The 22,877-nt window shown below is 42.1% G+C and overlaps 1 protein-coding gene across 4 annotated transcripts; it reads right to left on the minus strand.

Moving 5' to 3' along the window:
- Window positions 1-1,445: 1,445 nt before the first annotated feature.
- PRPSAP2 (phosphoribosyl pyrophosphate synthetase associated protein 2) lies at window positions 1,446-17,357 on the minus strand. Of its 4 annotated transcripts, none has more exons than XM_042798687.1 (13): window positions 16,789-16,909; window positions 15,655-15,698; window positions 14,278-14,397; window positions 13,490-13,640; window positions 12,651-12,703; window positions 12,461-12,527; window positions 11,278-11,450; window positions 10,191-10,306; window positions 6,750-6,805; window positions 4,235-4,383; window positions 3,413-3,483; window positions 2,560-2,706; window positions 1,446-2,140 (listed from the first exon to the last, which is right to left on the minus strand). In XM_042798687.1, exons 4-13 carry the CDS (start codon window positions 13,606-13,608, stop codon window positions 1,982-1,984), a joined length of 1,110 nt encoding a protein of 369 aa, XP_042654621.1. In that variant the 5' UTR covers window positions 13,609-13,640; window positions 14,278-14,397; window positions 15,655-15,698; window positions 16,789-16,909; the 3' UTR covers window positions 1,446-1,981. The 4 variants fall into 4 exon arrangements, with proteins under 4 accessions (XP_042654621.1, XP_042654620.1, XP_042654622.1 ...); XM_042798686.1 differs by having other exon boundaries at window positions 15,615-15,698; XM_042798688.1 differs by lacking the exons at window positions 15,655-15,698; window positions 16,789-16,909 and adding an exon at window positions 17,146-17,357.
- Between the last annotated feature and the right edge of the window lie 5,520 nt (window positions 17,358-22,877).

A 22,877-nucleotide genomic window follows, 5' to 3' on the forward strand; every position in this document is an offset into this window, starting at 1 on the left:
ACCATGTATCACGAGGGCTCACCGGTAAAATAAATACGCTGCAACTAATATGCCCATCACCGAGACACGGTCTGCGTATTTCTCCTCTCTCTGAAACAGCCGCTGACGCACCCAGGAGCAGGTCTGCACACTTGTGACTGGAACTGGAGTTCTCCCTCACTGCTCAGCTGGAATTTAACCTGCATTAACACATTCAAAGTATGCATAAGTGTTAATACGTCAGCTTGGTGTCCCCATTAACACCGTTGAACTGTTTAATAACCTACTGTCATTAAAGTACACCCAGGTACGGCATTGCATTTGGTCACTTCAGAGACAGAACGTATCTCTCTGGACAGGACTGCAAATATCAAACAGAATCTTACGAAAAATAAGCTCACTGAACAAACAGCAGCATTATTTGAATGGAAATGTGGAGTTGCTTAAGTAAAATCACCATCTTACTTCCTGAATGCGTCAACAAGATCAAGTTCTGTAGATCTTTTAGCAATATCAAGGTCTTCTAGTCACAGGCCCCATTGTGCTTTACCAAGATAGACAAGGGAAGGAAAAAAACCAAACCAGTCTTGTCTCTGAAAGATAAACCTTCCAAAGCCCGTGGAAATTTGTCTCAAGCAGAGAGAAACGGTGTCAACAAAGGTTAATATTCACCTCTGGTTTTGAACGTGCCAAAAGCTTTATCCTCGTTTGTAGGACATTCTGATGGAGAGACCTTAGACCAAACAACCCCTAAAAGCTCGTTAATTCCACCACCATTTTCTCTGCAACAGCTCAGGAACTTCAAGTCTCAGAGTGGAAGCCCGGTGTGGCAGCTAGTGGCCATTCCCCCCATGCAGATGTAAGGACAGTTGGGAAAACAAACGTGAACTTCAGCTCTGCACTACGGCCGTATTTTTTATCTCAGCCATGTGTTCAGGCCAGGCTAGAAACATGTGAAAACATAGTTTACCTGCAATGAGCTTATTCAGATTTTATGAGCTGGAACCTCTGCCCACCCCCAATATTCCCAAGTCCCTGCTGGTCCCTGCCATCCCACCACAGACTTAGCTCCCTCCCACATTCCCTGAAGCAAAGCAGCACGCTGCAAGTGCACTCTAACTGCCAAATTACAACTAATTTAAAAACTTTTGATAGCACCTGCATCCGGATAGTGAAAGGTTGTATTGTGCATTTTACAAGGCTCCTCAGTAGAAGACAAGTTGAAAAATGACAATATCAGTATTAGAGAAAAGCAGCCTCCCCTCCTCATCTTGCAGGTGTTCCACTGCAACAAGCAAAACGTGTTACTCGCCTCACTGCCAAGAAGCCCAAATCCCATTCATATTCCAAAGTAACACATTAGCAAAAAAGAATCAAGTGACCTCTTGATTTCTTTCAGTAACGTAATACCTCAAATCATTTTCAAAGGGACACGCTTTAGAAAACAGGCGACGAGTACGTGAACATTTTTAGAAAGCTCACACAAAACAAATCTTTATTCTTTGTCGCAGAAAATAAATACAGGTGCATATTTCATATGCTTTTCTATAAAAGCACTCCTACAAAATCACTTAACTGCATACAACAGTACAACCTTTTTGGCTTTCAAAATGCAAATATTATACAGTCACTTCATTTTATTATCTTTTAAAGCACTTGTAGCAAGCGGCTTTGGAAAAGGAATGCTTAATTTAGAAGCCAAATTCTTGCCTCAAGTGTTTTGTGGTTTTTTTCCATCATGTATATAGTGCAACTAACCTAAAAGCAACTAGAACAGTTTTTTGTAAAATGTTTATTCCCCACCCACCCCCGCAAAAAAAAAACCAAACCCTGCAAAGAAAAAGAATAGCTCTTAAAAACTGTTCTACCTCGATACTTAAACCAAGAGAAAACAAAAAGTGGCTCAACAGAAATATTAAGGTAAGCATGACAATGCTTCACAGCTCATTATCTGTTCGCTTCCAGTTTGGCCCGGGGTGTTTCTTGAGAATAAAAAGCATCATTAATCATCCAGTCCTATATTTCTGAAAAGGTACGACATCGACTCCCCGTTATGGATCCTGCGAATGGCTTCCGAGAGGATCATGCTGATATCCACAGTCTTGATTTTAGGGCACTGGAGTTTTTGTATTTCATGTGGAATCGTGTTTGTAACAACCACCTACAGAAAGAAAAAATGATCAGAAAGACGTAGCTCCATTATGCTTTCTACCTCCCTTATTAGAACTGCAAAAGGGAATGTCCACGTATCCATGGATACTAATGGCACTGTCCTTCCTCCCCTTCATTCTGCCACGCAGGTCCAAAGGAAAGTACAAAAACATCCCCCACACTGAGGGGAAAAGTCTGTTAATATTGGCAGTCTGTCATCTCACTACCTCCCTAGTTTCCCATTGCTGTAGTTTAAGGACACACAGATGCTAATATTCTAGTGTACAACTCCAGGGTAAGAAAGCCTGAACCCAGGATCCTTCCAATTAAATTCTTAATGCCAGTATATTTTAATAATCAAGTTGGGAGGAAATTGCTTGCTTAAAAAACCCAAAACTGTTTGATCACAAATTCAGAATCCATGCTTACTTCATCGATTGCAGATTCCTCTATCAGCCTGGGAGCGTCTGAAGATAACAGGCCATGTGTGGCCATTACAAAGATCTTGTAAGCCCCCCTCTCCTTGAGGGTCTCGGCTGCAGCAAGAAAACTGTCAACGTCATCTATAATGTCATCCTGTCAAAATAAGATAGAGTCAGTAAAGATTCACCACGTCCTCAGACAGATCAACACAGCGCACGCAGATTGTCATTACATCTTCAAGTATAACAGTTCACAGCCAACACAAAATGGGCATTTTCACTGATGCTGTTCTTCAGACACCTCAGCTAGATGGTTAAGTGTGAAAGAGTGGAAAAGCAGAGTGTCCAAAACCACTGTAACATCAAGGGACAGAGGGACTGGTCCTTGAGGGGAAGAGGGAAAAGCAAAGACAACTGACATTTATTTAAAAAACAAACAGAAAACCACCCTTCTCCACAACAAGACCCAAGATTGCACTTTACTTTAGAGAAACCATAAGATTGCATCATCTCTACTGGCGTTTCTAAACTGACAGAATGGAAACACGATGATTTTCCCCTAATGTGATATATAAACACCACCTGTAAATCTTCGCATTTGGGCAAGCACTTGAACAGAATTTTACCTGGCCTATTCAAAGAAACAAGGTCCAAATCCTGCTCTTCAGCACAGCTCACACGGAAGTGTGAGGAATACTTCAGGAAGTCTGCAGAATACTACCTCGTGACATAAAAAGTGCAGAATCAGAAGTCCACCATCAACCAAAGTTTAGCTGCTAATACTGCAGAATATCTAACTTGATTTCTGCAACTTGAATATGTTTAATATAAATTATCCGAAGTGATGGCACCTTACTTACCACGATGATAGCTATTCTTCCTCCTACGTCTCCAACAACTGTGATGGGTGGTTTTTCCTTGGGAATCAGCACTGATTAACGGCAATTTTTTTTAAGAGGGGTAAAAAGAAGAAAGAAAGTTTATGCAATTTACTTCGAGTGTGGAAATATCAGCTTTGCATGGGTCACCACTGTTACAGAGGGAAGTGAAATAACCATCACAACTTTGCTCGGAAGAAATCGCAGGATCTTAACATACATGATTTTTTTGTAAGCTCAGTCAAAGTGTTAACTACATTCATTTACACACAAATTCTTAACCAATTCAATTAATTCTTAATTTTAGCACAGAGACTAGAATGGCTTGCAGACACAACCAGTTCAATCACCCTACTGAGATCCAGGCCAGGTTTACGCAATCAAGTTTTGCTTGTGCAGCTATAGATCACATCCACGTTCAGCAAGGTTACTCTGTCAAAGCCCATGGACATTACATAGCTACACACAAAACTAGCGTCAGCTCAGCTTATTAGCTCTGCGTCCCAGAAAAATTCCAAGAGGAGAAGTAAATGGCAAAAAGTGGGGCCTTTCTGCCAGGGGCTCTTCTGACTACGCGTAATGACACAGCCCCTCCTACACAGGACACAGACCTCACACATACAGCCTAGCACTAAAATCAGGGATAAAGAGCATCAAAAAGGAATCTTTTTCCACCCTACTAAGAAAAAAGGAACCTTCTTTCCCCCCTAAAGAACCACTCCTTTTTGATGGGCCATCACTGCCAGCCCCATTCCCCAAACCCACAAACAATAGGCAAACACTTTCTCACACAAACTTACTTACTGGGTATCTCCAAACTGGGATGAATAGCAGCTATATTTTTGGCTGTAGGTGGTGAGTGTCGGCCATCTACCATGTCAGACTCTGCATCTTGAGCTTCCCCATGAATCACAGCAATTCCCAACCGCAAGCGCTCAGCAAATGACTGTGCCCTGTAGAAAAAGTATTAAAAACAAAACAAAAAAATAAACAGAAATACGTTACATTTAAAATAATCCACACACATACAATCCTAATCTATTTCCATTTTATTTCTAATGTTTCAGAGGGAAAATTGAATGAACCTAACATTTTACAAAAACACATAGAAGAAAGCACTTGCCCCTTAGTATCTCGTTTTCATCAGGCTTATGAGAGTCAGAATTACCTGAAAGTACTCCTACTGGCCTTAAAGCAACAAGATAAACACTGCAAATCACATAATTCTGATTATTCCCTTCTGTTTTGCCCAACAGTCAAAAACCTTTTTCCTAGCCTTCAGCATTCTTGAGATTCCATGCTTTAGCAGGTCTCATCTAACAGTAACCAAGAACAGCCTAGATGTCTGGATTGTCTACATTTAACAGGAAAAAAAAAATATTCACATGAAAACAGAAAACAATGTTCACCTATTTATTTTTAGCAAGATGTGCACTAAATAAAGACAATATTCCTGACCTCCTGACACATAACCTTAGATATCCTTCAGAAAAGAAAATCCAGATGGTCATTTTGCCTGACAAATCACACTTCAAAGTTAAACAGCTTGGATTTTTACAAGCTTACAAAAAGTTCCTTCATCATGCAGTATTTCTCTGAATAAAATTAGAAATTTATGTAAAGAAGTATAAGGTTAGCTGGGGGAGTGGGGAAAGCAGAGAGTCAGGAAAATAGGATTTTCACAGATACGCTTGTATCCCAGATACTGGAAGCAGCAATTAAAATTAGTAGATTCATCCTACCTTACTTGCACACCCCACAGCTTGGTATCTAGCCTAAGCCAGTGATCTAGTCTCCTTATGGCCAAAGTGAGCCTGGCACGTCCAGGGTGAGTCACTTTGTCCTAACATCAGCAACTAAGACCTGTGGCCTGAATCACCTTTACACTTAAGCCTTGTTCCACTACCCAGACAACTCAAAGTACAGAGAACAATTTGCCCATCATGATGCTCAGTTAATTAAAAATGAAGAATCTTCTGCCCTGTGGTTATCATACCACTAGGATATTTTTTCAAGTAGTTAATTACAGATAAATTATGATTCCAAACATTAAGAGTTAAGACTTAGAAGGCATAACCCTATCAACAAAACCATAATAATTACTTTAAAATGTAATATTAAACTGCATAAAGTTCAAAGTAACAGTTAAAAAAAAAAAAAACACAGAACTTCATCTTTCACGAGTAGGCATTCATGTGAAAAGTGGTTTCCTTCATTAGGTTGAAACATTCAATCACCCTTTTTCAAATACAACGTACCTCCTCAAATACTGCTTGTAAATGCTGACATGTACACGTGAAGAAGCTAAACAATACAATTCTGGGATCCTCTCTTACACAGACCAGTTAACCTGTGCAGCTTATCTGTCTGATCAGTTAAAGGCATGTGCGGACTATTGGCTGTCATGTACAATTACTTGATGAGAATGAAAATGCTCCAGCAAATGCCTGCCTACACCCATGAGGCAATACTGACATCAAATAAAAGAAGCAGTCAGACAAGCAAATGTAAAGTAACTAGCCAAAACAAAAGAAATCACGTAAAAAGTACTGTTGCAAAACAAAGATGACGAAATGACGAAAGCTGTTCCCCTCGCTATACTTCTACAAATTAAAGTATTTCTGATTTGCTATATAAAACAAGAAAAACCTTTCTCAGAAAGAGTATCACGATTCCTTGGCATGAGTCTAGATAACTTTTCAACAAACTATTAGTTTGTCACCATAGCAAATACAGTATCTCTTAAACCAACTCTTAAATCCAACTCTTACACCACCTGCTGAGAGCAGTGTCATTCCAAAGAGTTTACGAATAGTCAACCAAAAAGCTTCATAGATTAAGAAAAGTTGTTCAACCAACAAGGACTTCACAATCGAAATCATCTCAAACATCAAATCCTGTTTCACCATGCTACATGGTAAGGTATCTATATTTAGGATCTGATCAACCATGTTCTAGGTTATGACCATGTTAAGCAATTATTTTGGACTAATGGCGTTATTCTTCCAGCCATTTTTCTTCATTTACAGGAGGAAATTTATAATGTAAATGTGCACAAATATAGTATGATTAAATACCTTCTTTATCCTAAACACTGTATTGATTTACCTCATCCCTTTGTTTCTACAGATTTTCGCTCTCCTTAGATTTATTGTGGTAATAGAGATGATGTAAAGACTAGAAATCTGACAAAGTGGAATTGGGAGGGATTTGAAGGCTGCATCTTCTAATTATTGGGTATTTGTCCTTCACTTGATCCTAAGAACAAAATCATGATAGAGATTTCCTGCTCTAACATAAGAGAGCAGATCTTACCCACCTCTTTGCAGACGCAGGTGATTTGGCCACAATTACAGCATTCCTGTAGTCTGGTATCTGTAGTAAATAACAGATAGCAATGTCTACTTCATATCGTTAGACAAATTTACTCAGTAAGAATCAGAGAACTTTACTTTGCCAGAAGATTTTTAAGCATCAAACATTTTACCTAACATATCAACGCAACCTCAATAATCCACGGTACATGGTCAGAGTTCACGGCTCAGTAAAAACAGGTACTTTGAAAATTCAGATATTAACTTAAAACTGTACCTTTCATAAATGCTATGTTATATTACATATTGCACAAAAGTAACTGCTTTAGAAGAACATCAGGGCTACGCAGACGTGATAAAAAAAAACAGGATACCATCAAAATTAAAGTTTCCTGTTCAACTTACAATTGTCTTGCACGTGCACACGGCAGTCTTTTTAATCACTGGAAAACACAGCATTTCATCTATTTCCTATTAATTCTCAGAGTAGACCAACAAAAGAAACACCTCTCCATTTCGAGGTCTGATGGGTACTTCAGTCAGTTTTCACAAGCACAATCTACTGCAAAATTTGCTGCCCCTGTCCCATTCTCATACTGGCTTTTCACTCCGGACTCCTCCTCTCCATTTAGCCACCATTTTAGTCCCCATCTCTTAAAAGTTTCTTATCTTAGTCTCAATCTTCCCTGCAGTGACTCCACATCAGACTCATCTTCTCTTATCCAGAACTTCTTGAGCATCCCACCATTCTCATTTCCAGTCTTCCTCTCGAACAGCAACCTATGTTCCCTCTAACATCTCACCTTACCCCATTCCCTACAAACTCAGCATTTTCCTGTGCTGCCCTGGGACGACCTGTTTGCCACAAGAGCAGCAGGGAACCTGCCTGTCCTTTAGCAGTTGTCACAATGACAGTTCACAGCCACTCTCAGCTACAACAGTAAGCGAAGTCCTACAGAGCAGATCCAATCCTCAGAATCCCCATGTTAAGGGACAGAGGACTCTTTACTAAATACCTGCAAATTGATCTGCTACAGTTGTAATTTCACAAATATGGAGGGGTGATACCCTGACATGCAGTTCATCACCTTGCTGTCAGATGTTAAATACCAGTTCCAGAGCACAGAAATACTTGGGTTTTTTCAACCACAAGCAAGGCAGGTTCTTCCACAATCTTATCCTCAAACATATAAACCACGCTGGCTGAATATTTTCAAAAGCAGTCTACCTGAAATAGGCATGGGAAAGAAAAAATTGAGTTCTGAATTTGGACATGGGCCCAACCAACTGGAAACAAGAGCTTTTCTGAGGACGTGTCAGGCAACATTAATAATCCGCAATGCTACTAACTCCACCTATAATACTGAGAATTCAGCATGTTCTGCCCTTTACAAACACTTAGTTATACAACTAAGGCTACAAAGATTAGCATGATGGAAGGTATGGACAAGGCAGGGCCTGCCACGACATAATAAAGGCTTTGATCTTGTTCAGACATCATTACTTCATTTTTCTCCTGCCAAATTAACAAATTTGTTCTCAGCTCTTTAAAAATTAAGTCAGAAAGACAGAGATGTCATCCGAAAGATAGTAAGACATCAACAACTTGTAAAAAAGAGCTATGCCACTCTAAGATTAACATGCATGCATAGGAAAGAGAGAAGACACTAAGTACTGAACATTTGCTAAGCATACAAAGGAAAAACACCAAATTACTTTTATACCACATTTCACTTGCTGGACTGCCTTCATCCCCGAACGCCAGGTAATTCTCTTCAGAACTATGCATAAATTCCCGACAGGGAACAACTACAAGCCCTCATCTTCTTAACTTTCAGTGAAATGCTTTTTAAGTGACCTCCATTCTTATCAAGCTGGACTCTATTTCATGCTACGCAATACACCCCACCACAACTCCCATCTGAAACTCTTTTCAAGCTTTGGCATTCACAATGCAGGATATACAGCAAGTTGCTGCCAGCGTGAACCTGAGATGAATACTAAATTCTTCCTGACCAGCATTGGATGAAACCTTTAAGAAAAGATTCTATAAATAACCTGGCTGGTTAAGGTACTTGCCAATATAGATCCTGTGTGATCAGATACATTCATTCAACTCTAGTTGTAGCAAGTCATCTCATGGACAAGCAGAGGAATGAAGAAATGAAAAACTGAAAGTATCTTCTAAGACCTCTCTACACATACTTCAGCAGGTCTCTACAAATGTTCATTTGTTAGACTGCACAGCAGTGCCAGCCAGACTCAAAGCTGCAACACTTCTTTGCAAACCATTAAGCGTTCACATATCAAAATGTGCTTCAAGACTAAACCAGGAACATGATCTTATCATCAACCATAATCCATATGTTCAACCAACATATAAAGGCAGAACTTGTCTTGTGTCTGTATATTTGGCTTTCCATGTTTTTTTAATGTATGAAGTGCTAACGATGTGCAATGCTTCCCTCCTGGTATACAGGATGAATGACCGTGGCAAAGCCAGAGCCTGGAGTTTTGTTCTATCATCCTATTTGACACTACTACCAAATTAAATGATAATGATAGATTCAAATGGTACCTCATTCCCCAGATTTTAACAGTCATAACAAAATCATGTCAGTTTGGTTTTGATTTTTTGCTTGTTGTTTTTTTGTTTTCGTGTTTTGTTTTGGTTTTGGTTTTTTTTTTTTTTTCTAACTGAGGCATCCATATATCCAAAAAATAAATAGCTTGGATTCAAAAGCAGGTGTGAGCTAAACCTCTTCTCTCACCAGGAAGAAAGCATTTGCTTTATTCCAGATTATCATTAGTCAGAGACATAATATGCATCTCATACCTACAATTATCATTTGCACAATTTGTATATATGAATCTACCAGTAGCATTTCTCAAAGCACTTATAAAAATAAGAGGGAAAAATGGACGCACAGAACATTAGAAGTTAAGCTCCTCAAGTCAAGACATGCTGAACAAACAGCAAGTGAAGATTGCCACAGAAGTCATCTGTTCTTACTTTCAGAATATGATTGATAGGTGCTGTCATAGTTTACAACTTAACTTCCAAACTTTTCATAATGCGATATAAATTACACCTACATAAATAGTCCATCCTATAAATGTTAAGGAAGTTGGAAATAGGACAGGAAGATGCTATCCAGAGCAAGAAAATCCTCATTCTTTTCAATACCAGTTAGGGAAATATATCTAAGACAGAACAGTGTTGCTGCATGGATAAGAAAACACCAGCCCTTCATGAAAGTAAAACTTAAGCCTGTGGGGAAGAAAAGAACCAACTGCTCCAACACCACTCCCTGCCCCAACATGACCTTTTCCCCTTTAAAATTCTGTTTGAAGAGTTAGTCTTTTCAGATTAATTTGTTTCAGAAGCCTTGAGACATGACAAAAAATAATTTAAAAAACAAACTGTAATAACAGGTCTTCCTCACCTCTTCTTGAATGTACTGTAGTAAAAATGGAGATGCTCTCAAATTATCAACTGGAATATTGAAAAAGCCCTGTATTTCCTTCTGATGTAAATCCATCGTAATGAGATGAGTTAGTCCTTAAAAAATAAATAAAAAAACATATGGAGAAGCACATCAAGAGAAGTAAGAGCACAACAGACACACTCTTCATTTCTCTACTAAGTTTCACTGAAGTTGGTCCAGAACAAAATCTCTAAGCTGCATTAGAACAAGAATATTACACTATGTTAATATGCCATGCACTTTCACAATGTCCCTCTTAAGTGCATCAGCACTATCATGTTTTCAGATTTCTACAATGTCCTTTTAAAATGAACCTCAGAACACTCCACATAATTGACTCAGTAGTGCCACACTGAGGCAGGGAAGATCTTTCTCCATTCGACATGACAAAATGGAATCACTAGTAAGATAAATTGTCCTATGCCACATAGCAAAACCCCGGAACAGCTAACATTAGAGTCCTGAATTCCTGAAAAATGGGCCCAAATCCTAATCATTGAAACACTTCTCTCAAAATAAGAAACCAGATCTCACTGTGTTCATTGTAATTGCCCGTTTTTCCCAGGGACAGGAGCAAAAGGAAAGGAGCAGAAAATGTGTTGAAAGCTGTGAAAATGAATAATCTCATTCTCCCACATCATCCCAAATGTGTAAAGGACAGATACAAAGTGCATTCATCCAAGAGATAAAAAACAGGCCAGAAATGACAAAGCACAACTGATTGAGAGTGTTGTAAAGGCAAAGAACAGTATTATGAGAGATGGATACCATGGCCCAAAGCAGCAGAGTCCAGCAGACTTCATTTTGCCAGCTCAGTAGGACAATGTAAAATGGCTGTGACAGGTTTGGGTTTTTTTATAAACTCATCATTCTGAAACATTTCTCTAATTACGTTCTCCTTTCTACGTGGGTTTTAAATCCATGAAAAACTTGGCAGTTACTTTTAAACAGAGTCCAAACTTACTGCACAGACCTCTCTAAATCTGAAAGCTGACAGCAGGAGCCCCGACTGCCCTGATTATTTCATAACAACCTGCATTCTTACCAGCTTTGCACATCATTGAAGCCAGTAATTTAGAGACAATGGAGCCCCTTTTCCTCATCTTGCACTGTTTGCTGTACGGGAAGTAAGGAATCACTCCAATAATGCTTTTGGCACAGGAGGTTTTACAGGCATACACCATGATCAGGAGTTCCATGATCGTTGTATTCACATCCCTGGAACAAGAAGCATCTAGTTCTGTATCTTGTGCATAAAAATCCTGTATCCAACACAATAATTATACCCACTCCAGGGATTTCACTCCGGGGCAGCAGAGAGCACGGTGACTGAGCGATCTTCACTAAGAATGCAGCTGTGCACCTCAGGTCAGCAAATGCCCTGGACCCAGCATTTTAATTCTTCACTACAATTACACTTTTTTTTTTTTTTTTCCACTTGCCTATTTTGGGCAATTCAGCAGTTTTTGTTATACCATTTTCAGGCTTTTATTACAGCAACATGCTGTATTACTAAAGTAGTCCATGATTTATCTCCAACATCTCTTTCTATTGTGCACAAAACAAAACAGATATATTTTTCGATACAGATAAGCTTTTTCTTTAAAAAAAAAAAAAGCTTCAGGCTTTATAACATACTCCTCTCTTGTTCAAGCCAACAGCAGACTAAATATTTAACAATTACCATCTATTTTTTGCCATAAATGAAAACATTGAGATTTTTTTTTTTTTAGATGAGAAGTGGTCATGAACTAAGACAGCTTCTGTTTCTGTTGCCACTAGAAAGAACATCTTATCCTCTGTAAAGTTCTTTTCACATTAAAAAAAAGTTGTTTTCTCAATCACAGGACACATTGCCTAGGAAATGCTCCTCCCACATTTACAACTTTGTAACGGTGCTGGAGACAGGTAGCTGAAAAGGGAAGAATTGAAAAGAGAATGACATAAGCAAAAGAATGCACTTAGCGAAAGAATGCAGAGACCCAGGGATTAAGTTTCATTGACACATTCACTGAAAATTAAAATAACAGAGGTTAGCTTATACTGAAGTCGTCTTTGTGCACATATCAAAAAAGCCCAGAACCCACAAAGAGAAGCCTCTATCTAGTTAATCTAAGCTTATTATACTGTATCATATACATAAAATGTGAAGAAAAATTAAACCAGAAGCATTCCTATGGACAGACCATGTCAAAATGCTAGCACAGTGTCTTTAAACAGTTACTCACTTTGAAACTGTTTGGATGATAAATACATCCTTTCCTCTCACAGACTCCTGAATCTGCACTCTTGTTTCTGCCAAGAAGAGAAACATGTAATATTTGCAATAGCAAAACTCAATAGAGTGTAAGAAAAGGGTGGCCAATATATGCACATCATAGTTATACAAGTTTCCAGTTTTGACAATTAAATGCTCACCTCTGTTTGGCTCTTGATAAACCTGAACCTTCCCCATCTCAACTCCTAAGCGCCTGCAGGAGCAGAAAAAAGAAAAGTAGAAGTCAATATGGGAAAATGAAGGGTAAAACAAATGCAAAGCCCATACAATACAGTAGCTACTGAAAAGGCTACATTTCACAGGAGGAAACCAAGAAAAGAAAATCCTAAACCATAAAATCAGTAATTATAGTGGAAATCTTTTGAAGCATCTACAATATCCAGACGCTGTACTGCAAGCTAAGCTAAACTCATTTTTCAAGTCAAGCTCAGAAGAATAAGCAGCGGCAAAAAAATAATGCTTGATTACTAACCCATGTAACAATTTATGATTTTTTAATATATATTTCTATATACATTCAATACATGCTGACAGATATACATGTATATACTCTGTAGAAAACATATCCATGTAGAATAAATATAAATACTTGCGAGCTCTATTCAACAAATAACGGAAGGCTAATACTTGAAAAATGGATGGATGCAGCTTTGCTGTCTAAGAAAACCTAACTACAAGAGAATACAGAAATGATAAAAACTTCTGTCATGATTATTTAACATTATTCAAACATTATTTTTCCCACGTGTTCTCTATAACATACTGCAGCCAGTCACAACCTGCCACTGAATAATCTAAGCACAAGTTTTTTGTTACTGATCTGTTGAAACACACTGTGCAATACAGGACACTAGATGTTCTTGCAAACGATGGCAATTTTCCCATCCACCTTTCCTTAAACAGAGAAATCAGCCCTTACTAAAATAAGTCCCATCATAACACTAAGATCCTAAGCTGCCCTGCAGGAGATTTTACTTACTCAGCAATCCTCTTCGATAGTTCCATGCATGATGAATTGGAATTAGCTGAAAACAGCACCAGTCCACCCTTGGTTATATTCATGATGGCCCCAATTTCAGTTGATGGCACACAAAACATCAAACCTAAGTTGTTTTTCCGCTTCTAAAAGACTGCAAGAGATCAAAGGTCTGTTAAAGCCACAATGTTAAAAACAAAAAAAAACCCACAAATTTTCTTTGTTTAGAAAGTGAAGTTTCCCATAAGCCTGTATTTTCCAGCATCCTTAGTTTTTGTTATCATCACTTTAATAGTACCAAGAATATACCCTTACAGAACATTGTGACCCACAAGCCATACCATTCCCTGCCCCAGCTCAGCAAGCACAAACAACCGGACTTCAGCCTGCCTGGCCTTCCTTCTCCTGACCCCAGGCTTCACACACCCTCCAGCAGAATGCTTCCCTGGAGGCCTCCAAAGAGCCCCCTAGACAACCTCCTAACTCCAACAGGTCTTTTCCTGGGGTTGTTTGGGTTTTGTTTTTTGGTTTGTTTTTTTTTTTTTTTATTTTAAAAAAATGTTTTCCTCGGACTATCATCTAGTAACACAGACTCTCTTTTCTAGCAGCTTGTCCAGTTCATTTTCTGGAACTGAGCAACGTTTATTGACCTTTTCAAGATCACAAAGCCAGTCAGAGGTAGAATTGAGCTAAACAGAGCTCCTGGGTCCTGGCTCTGCTAAACTAGCTAGAAGAGTCTATTTCCATAGCTGTGTATCTTTCCATCACTTTGCAATAAATTATAAACTTACAAATAAGGATGAAATGTAAGGAAGAGTTCAATAGAGCTGGTAGCTGTAAATAATGACCTCTTGCACAAGGCATCCACTTGGTGAAGCAGCTGTTGTCATTCTTTGATACTAATATTTCTCCTATAAAAACAGGAGAAAAATATCAAGAGGAAATATAAACAGTTTTTTTCTAAATAAAGGCATAAACCACTAATCCATCTTGATACTTTTTATTCTTTGTAACATCACATTTTCATGACTACTTCTACTATAACATTTTGTTCAAATAAAGTAAATAAATAAATCACATTGACCAGGAGTCACTGATAGACCAAAGCAGCATTAAGATCAAAAAGGCCTGCACTCCACTTCTGTTGTATAAATAGTCCAGTCCTTCATCATCCATTTTAGCATTATGTTGGGGACTGAAAATATCAAATACAAGTGGCATAATTCAAAATGAGGTAAATAGAAGTTAGGATAAATCAATAACTTATTTCCTGGCAAACATCTCCCTGCTAAAAAACATAATTATCTAAGTCACACATAATATGTTCCAAAAAACTAATGGTATAACAATTATTGAATACTCCAAAACAGCAACTAAAAGAAAAACAATAGTTTTCATACTTACAGGAACAGCTGGCTAGCTCTATAAAGAAACTTGTTCAGCCCACCTTTGCAACTAGACATATTCTTGCTTGGTTTGACCTCATCACAGAAACTGTACCTGATTCATTCTCAGTTAAAGACAAAATCAAGTCAGGAACTTCCTAACAACAAATCTCTTCATGAAGCATTTATGCTGCTCTCAACTGCTGTGAATGAAAACCTCCCTGTCATCAAAACTGCCGAACTGCACAGAAAGAGAGCACAAATAATGACAATTTCAGCAACAGAATTTGAAACCCTTGATGTTGACTCTTCTGGAACCTGGTGTACCCCCCTATACCACCAAAGCAAGACTCCACTTCTTTCAACCTTTGCTTTCAAACAAGATTAAAAAAAAAAAAAATCCTACAAGATAGTATGGTTACAGACATCCAGTCTAAAGCTCAACTAAATCCTTATATCCCTCCCAAACTAAGTACTCAACAATTTAAAGAGAATTAAAAACCTATTTCTTAGCTCCTTTGTTTCCTCCTTTGCTCCGCTGCACACTTACTCTCTGTAACTCCCAGCTGTTAACTAACAGCCATCATCCGTCAAATATCCATAATGGTGTTAAAGATACAACTTAAATCCAAAGTGAGCACGTATTAGAAATGCTTTTAGGTCTCAACCACCACCTGAAAGCACCCTGCTTGTGTGATTAGACAGGAACAACAGACACTTTCAATGTTACTAAAAATATTCACATGTGTTTTGGAGGCACAGGGTTCTTCCCAGTTGTGTTACCTTCTTTGCTCCATGGATTAGAGAAACGAGAGTTAAGAGATCTGCTGAAAGACAAGAGGTGTTGGTTCCCAATTATTGTTCAGGGTGCATTTTACACCAGAGTAAGACATTTGACATATTCACAAGCAACACTGAACATAGCTCTTCACATAACCGTGAGTCAAGGGTTTTCTTGCTGATGTACTTCAGCAGCAACAAGTGGACTACAAGTGGACTAGTGTGTGTGGGGAGGGAGGTTGCATTCATAGAGTAATATTGATGTTTCAATCTTGAAACAGGTGTTGGGATGACAGCAAGATCACAAAACTTTATTAGATGTGTGAACACATGACTCCACAAGGGTACATGGGACCATAACCCTCTGGCTTGAGGTAGACTAATCTTCCAAACCTGCATCAGATTTGGGAGAACACATACACCACAGAGTAGGCTGCAGCCCACAAACTCCTACCCTTTTCTTTTGGGCTGCACACAATTACACAGACACATCATGATGAACACAACAATTACTCGACTGGGTACACATGATGCCCTACTCCCACTGGCTTTATACCTCCATGAACTGAGCATGTCTGCACAGAAAGCAGCAGAGGCAGGAATACCTGCACGGGATAACCATGGCACTAAAGAATTGATGCCCACGGGCTGGAGGGAAACTGAGCCCTCACCCATCTCCCCGAGGGGAATTTCCCCAGCCCAGAAGGGCCCTCCGCACTAACTTATCCCCCTGGGCTAAACAGGAGAGGGTCGATCCTTCCACCCCACACCTCCCTACGAGTCTGCGGCTCCAGGTGGGTTACACACGCACTGGGAGGGGGAGCCCGCCCAGGCACTCCAGAGTACCTGAGGATCCCCTCCCTACTCCCGGGGCAGAGGCCTGGGCACGCCGCAGCCCCCTGCGCCGGAGCGAACCTGTAGGGCTGGCGGATGGCGAGGAGCCCCCGGCAGCTCAGGAAAGGGTCCACCCCACTCCCACAGGGCCCCTGAGGGGCCGGCGACGAAGCCGGTTCCTCAGGCGGCGGAACCCTGTGTGGGGGAGAAAACGCCGGGGAAGGGGGAGGATGTCCTGCCCTCCCGCAGCCGGCTGAAGTGGGCTGGGCGGGCGGGCGTGCCCCTTCTCTTGAAGGGCCTTACCTGCCGGCTCCGGCCCCCCGGCCCCGGGAGAAGGCAGCCCGGCCGGAGGGGAGGGGGAGAGGGCAGAGGCAGCGGCGGAGCTCAGCCCCTCACGGTTGTCCGCTTGCAAGATGGCGGCGCCGAGGGAGGGAGGGAGGGAGGGCGCGCGGGGGGCGGGCGCGAGGCGACGCCCTCCTCCCCCCCCCCCCCCCCTCCCGCCTCCCCCCTTCCCGCCACGGCCTCGGGGCGCGGCTGACGGGCGCCGCCGCCATCTTCCCCCCGCGATGCTGAGGGCGGGCGCTGTGGGGACCGCGGTACCAACGCCGGATTTCAGCTTTCCCCCCCCCCCCCCCCAAAAAAAAAAAACAACCAACCAACCAACAAAAAACACCACGATGAGTGCGGGACTGTCGCCCACCCGGGGTTGCGAGAGCCCCGATGCCAAGTCCACGGGGCATAAACCAGCCGACGTCTGCAAGGTGCCAGGTTTCGGAGCTCCCACGCCCGTATCTCTTGTCAGAGGGACGGCCGGCCATCGCGCTGCTCTGGGGGGCACCGCCACAGCAGTGGGTCCTCGCCACCCCCAACGGGCACCGGCTGGCCTTTGCCATCAGACCTAGCAGCCTTCATAGGGAAGGAAGCTTTTCTGGAAATAAATTAAGAAAAGAAACGATCAGTGCTCTCTCAGTTCCCTTATACTGTCAAGAGCATACGTCATTTGTTCAGAGTCCCCTATTGGGGCCCTCCTTGCAGCATATATAGGTTAAACTGGATGAAGATGCTTCTGACATCTACAGCGAGCCACCGGATTTAATCACCCCGTTTAACAGCTCAGCTTCATCACAGAACAGCACCCATCACAAAAGTTGTGTCCTTTCACCGCTTTGACAAAGTTACGTCATCCTGCACAGACACAAGGAGGGTAAAGCACTCGCCAAGGCCCCCCTCCCCTAAATCAAAAAAACAAGCACCGTGTTTTCACACTGAGTAGCTAGAAGCCGTTTTAAATTACACTTTTCAGTATGCCCAAGATAAATACCATTTTATGGATGAGAATTTTAGCGTTTAGCATAAAAGTACAAATTGGGTACTTTCTGCTGCAGCTTTTCTCACAAAAAGCAATTAATTACTGCTGGACTGCAGGGTGCTTTGGAGCAAGGCCTTGAGCAACCCAGAAGATACTTCTGTCTGCTGACCTTACCCTGAAAGAGGAAGAAAAGCCACAGCTGCCCCAGACTGCTCACCAAACGTGCCTGCAAAAGGACAACATTTAGATTCATATTTTGAAACTGCAGTTTCTGCCATTACAAACTGCATTTTCCATTTTAAATATTCACGGGTCAGTGTTTCCCCATATTTCACAACGTGCTTATTGCTTCATGCATTCCAAGACCTCATCAATTGTCTCCTTTTTTGCCTTTTCAACAGACTGGGAGCTGGGGAAGGAGAGCAATTTAACCTGGAGCCACTGAGCAGCTGCCAGATGTAGAGCACTCCACTTGCAGCGCTCGCACGAAGCAAAGACATCTGTTTGAAGTATGTGAGCAGAGGGGCCATAAGCCTCTTTGTACCCTCACCGAGATGCAGCAATGATTCTCTGCCTTTCCTAGAGTCTCTTCTGAATTATACTTAAGCATAAGAGAATAGACCTCTCCCAACACCTTGCCGCTCCCACCGTTCTCAGTCTGGATTTTTCTGCTTACAGGCTGGTGTTTCCCCAGTTGATTCAGGATCATTGACCCTAGTAGGTTATTGTTTTGGCTTGTTTTGTGGCTTTTAAGACAAAGGGGAGGGGGGTCCGGGACTTTTTGTTAACCTCTTCACAGAGCAGAGATTTCTCTTAGCATCAGCGTTCATCATGGGGTTTCACTACAGGCTGGTATGACAGATCAGTTTAAGGCAGAACAGCTAGAAACAACACGTGGTGAAGCACTGACCCATAATGCAATTAGCAGCCTTCCCCAGAAGCATTTTTCAATACCCTAGGGCACCTAGAATTTGCTGACTATTTTATTCATGCTGCCTCAAATTCCTGACATTGCTCAGGCAAACTACAGGACCAGGAGCTAAAAGGTTCTGTCTTCTGATCCTTTTTATAAGGTTACTGCCTTTGTTTTCTTAGAGCAAATCAATTCCTTTTCCATCTCTGTTTTCCTGGTCAGAAGAAAGCAAGTTTAAATCTAAGCTCCCAAGGGAGAGGGATTTGTTAATTTTGCAATATGCTATCCAAACACTAAGAGTTTAACAAATAGTTGCTCCAGGTTGAGCACCTGGATTTTATTTCATTTACAATGATTTAATTAGCTGTCATCTAAGGAATTCTGAAAATTTGTTGGTTGTGAATATACTGGCTCACAGAGATTTGTTGTTCTTAACCTAGATGCAACCCTGACAGAGATGTGCAAAAAACCCCCACCTAGTCCAGCCAAGGTGAAGGGCACTGCTCATCCCATGCTTGGCTGGACGACAGCCTGCATCCATCACCTGAGAGAAGACAAATGCTACTGTCATCCAGTCTCCTGAGCTCCATCCATCACTGCTCAGCCAGGTTGGCTTTTTTTGTTTCAGGCTGTTTTTTTTAAAAAAAAGGTGGATGTTAAAATTTACCTACTAAACCACCTGACAGCAAGAATTATCAGACATGATACACCCAGAAAAAAAACAACAACAACAAAAAAAAATTTTATTTGATCCTCACAGAGCCCTGTGAATAAGTTTGGTCTCTCCCAACAGTTGGTCCTACGAGGCATCCCGAAAGCATCCTCTACCCTGCACAACCCCTCTGAGCCTGCTGGGAGGCTCTGCAGCCCCCAGGTACACCTCCCCGCTGAGCACAGCCTCAAGGTCGCCACCTCCCTCATCCCCTGCTTTCCACTTTACTGCCTTCGGAGAAACCGTGTCTGATTTCCAGAAGATGCTGGCTTGGGTATCACCCAGATAGGAAGGTAGAACTCAAAGTGATTATAAATGTATTTCTGAATCAAGGGAGGGAGAGAGTAATTTTATAATTTCTTCAGAGTGATCTGGAAAATAGCATTCCCTGCATCTGGGAACCAAAGTGCCTTTAAAAAAGCCCTGGAGTAGAGAACACATCTCATCTATGCAAAGAACTATGTAGGTAGATAGCACTCTCTTACTGTTTTATCAGATATGACTGTCTGGCCACGGCTTTGCCATCTGCAGGAAATAGGCACCAACTCATTCTGTTACAATCCCGTTCCTCCTGAGTCATGAAGTTTTGTCTGAAAGACTCACCGAGTTCATTTTTTTTTTTTTCCTGTTTCTGACCGTGCTCTCAGTTCCGGGTCAGTCTGCAATGACTAACAGATCTGCCGTATCAGCTTCAGCACAGGCACAGGGGTTATCTTCAACCAGCCTTCAAACAAAGAGACAAGAGGCTTGTTGGAATATCCAGTGTTTAACAGGTCACTGCGCAGACAAACGTCTCAAGCTGGATGAGAGGGTGAGGGTTTGAACAAACACTGCCCTAAACCAAGAACCAGCAGTAGTGCTTTCTGCTTTGTTTGCAAATTCCCTTTGCTTTGCTGTGTTTGCGTGCAGGTCTGTCCAACAAAGTCTGCCTGACATCCAGTTAACATCCATCACCTTCTGTTTACAGATGTGGTTTGCCCTTCAATTTACTTCTAGACAAAAGAGGTTGAACTAGACAATAAAGTCATGTCATTTTAGGGAATTTGAGCAGCCACACATTTGGTGCCAAGCACCCCATTCCTCTCTGTCCTACCTACTGGGTCCTAGTGTGACTTAACATTTACTGCACTGAGCTACAGCTCCTCTACAAACAGAGAGTGCACGTGCATCATGTCCCATACAGGCATTTAGTGAACTAAGAAGGGCTTGAGTTAGTCACTGATCGCTGTAGAGCAAGCTTGCAAATTAAAGGAGAATTCAGTACAGGAGAAAAAATCCTGTGCTTCACATATACAGTTGCGCAGAGATAGACTGGGGGCTGTAAAGAAAGACTTGGTACCAATCCTGCCCTGTGCAGCTAAGCAGAAGCTGGGAGAGGTGCAGGGAAGGAGCAAAGTGCAACCAGCAAAGAGCACGCTGTTCACTTCCCAGTTTGGGGCCGATCAGGACTGACCCTGGATTGTCAGCGGCACGTTAACTCCCATGCTGGGTGGGAGCCTCACCCTGCTACTACGCTAGGAAGGGCTGAGGAGACCTGGGTGAAGCTTGGCCTGTGCCACTTATTAACACTGTTACCAATATATCTCTTTCAGAGAGTTTTTTTACCAATACCAGTCCTCTAGCTTGCCATATTGTTTCCTGCCTAATTTCAGCAAGCTCTGGAAGAGGTCCTGCTGTCAGACCTCCATGCACTTTTGCTTAACCTTTTCTAACAAGCCCATTCCACAAGCTCAAGAGTGGGACACTTAAAAATTTTACTCACCAGGAAAGTTTCACCAGAGGAAAGGCATGGGGACTGCTAGGTTTCACAGAGGCTTTTATTGTCTCATTAAGCTCTCCTTAATGAGAACTTCCTCACCTGCTGCAGTCTCCCTCCCATTCATTTGCACCCACCATCATGCTGCTGGTACTTTCAAGGCTGTCTTAGCTCCCACTCCTTCCTCCCTCTTTCTTCTTAACTATTCTGAGCCCAATTTCTATTTCCATGCTTTCATCCAGGTCCCAAGGAGAAAATACCTTTTCCTCTTGAGCTACCAATTGCCACATCCTCCTTGGCTGGTTTCCTGCCTGATATCTCTGCAGCTTCTCCCATCTCCAGAGTCACCTGCTGTAACCTCTCCCCCAAAGCAAGGCAGCGACAGCTCTCGTTGAGATCCCTGATGTAGGTGCTTGCTGAAACGGTGTAGAACTGCCAGGCATAGCAATAATCCACAGCTGTCGAGGACCTACTGCATGCTGCAATTCACCCCAGGCTTTAACTCCTTGGGTTTCTTCCCACACCCTCATCGAAGATCCTGTCTTTGTTACAGAAGCAGCTGTGTCACAAGACCCAGTTACACCATGGCTGTCCCTCAGCATGATTAAAGCGCCACAGTTATTTTCCCTCGTGCTAAAGATAGAGGAACATCTTACCATCCTGCTAGACCCTAGTCTGACCAAAACTGTAACGCTGATCCAGTGCCACTCAGGCCTGTGATTGAATCGGGACAGGACGCAACCAGGCTGTCACTGAATTCTGCCAGTTCTCTTTTCAGCATGAAGAGGTCTGTCGTTCCTCACCCGAACTGTCCCCATGACATAATTCTTCCCACCTATGCCGGCGAGTGAAGTATCACCGTCCCTTGATACCTTCCTTGGAGTGCAGCTCTGGACCACAGCTCTGGCCAGTGCAGCTTCTGCACTCAGAAGCCACAGCCTGTGACAAAACCTCTAGCCAAAAATCACCTGCCAAGTCTTTCTGAGCTCTCACCAAAATGTTTTGGTGATTCTGTATTTACCTTGCCCAACACCAAAGTATTCATGACCTCATCAAACTGCTCACCCAGGTCTGCTAATTCATACCAAACGCTCGGACTGTCAAAACTTGCTGACTCTCTCAGCTAAGGCTCCCCCGTGCGCAGCCTGAACCCCGCACGCCCCAGTGCCTCTGCCCGTCCCAGCCCGCTGTTTGTATGAGCGGGGCTGGCGGGTCGGCCCCTCCACGGGACCAATGAGACTTCACGCCAGCGGGGCAGCAGGTTCAGCACCTTTCTCAATGACTGCAAATACCGGGGGGTTCAGGCTGTTCCACCCACCCAGTCTCATCTGACAGAGCCTTGAGAGCAAAGCTGCGTCAGAGTTGGGCACAGCTGCCAAAAGAGTCGTTCAACCTCTTCGGATTGTTTGCATGCCTTTGGAAAAAAAAAAAAAATCCCTTTTTTTTTTTTTTTTTTCATTCAAGATTTTCTAGATAAGCACATGACAAACATGAGTATCAGAGAGAATGAACAGCCTGCCTTCCAGTTAAGAATGAGGAACTACCACAGTTATCACTGTGATAATGAGATAGTCTGAACATGAGGGAACTTAATACAGTGGGAGATTTATCTTGTAACCTGTCCCTTGGCAGCCTGACCCCGCATTGATGTCAGCACGGTTTCTCATTGCACAAAGGCCAGGGCACAGACCCGGGATGACAG

Source organism: Tyto alba, unplaced genomic scaffold (genome assembly GCF_018691265.1).
Source record: "Tyto alba isolate M040663 unplaced genomic scaffold, T.alba_DEE_v4.0 Super-Scaffold_28, whole genome shotgun sequence".
Classification (NCBI taxonomy): Eukaryota; Metazoa; Chordata; class Aves; order Strigiformes; family Tytonidae; genus Tyto; species Tyto alba.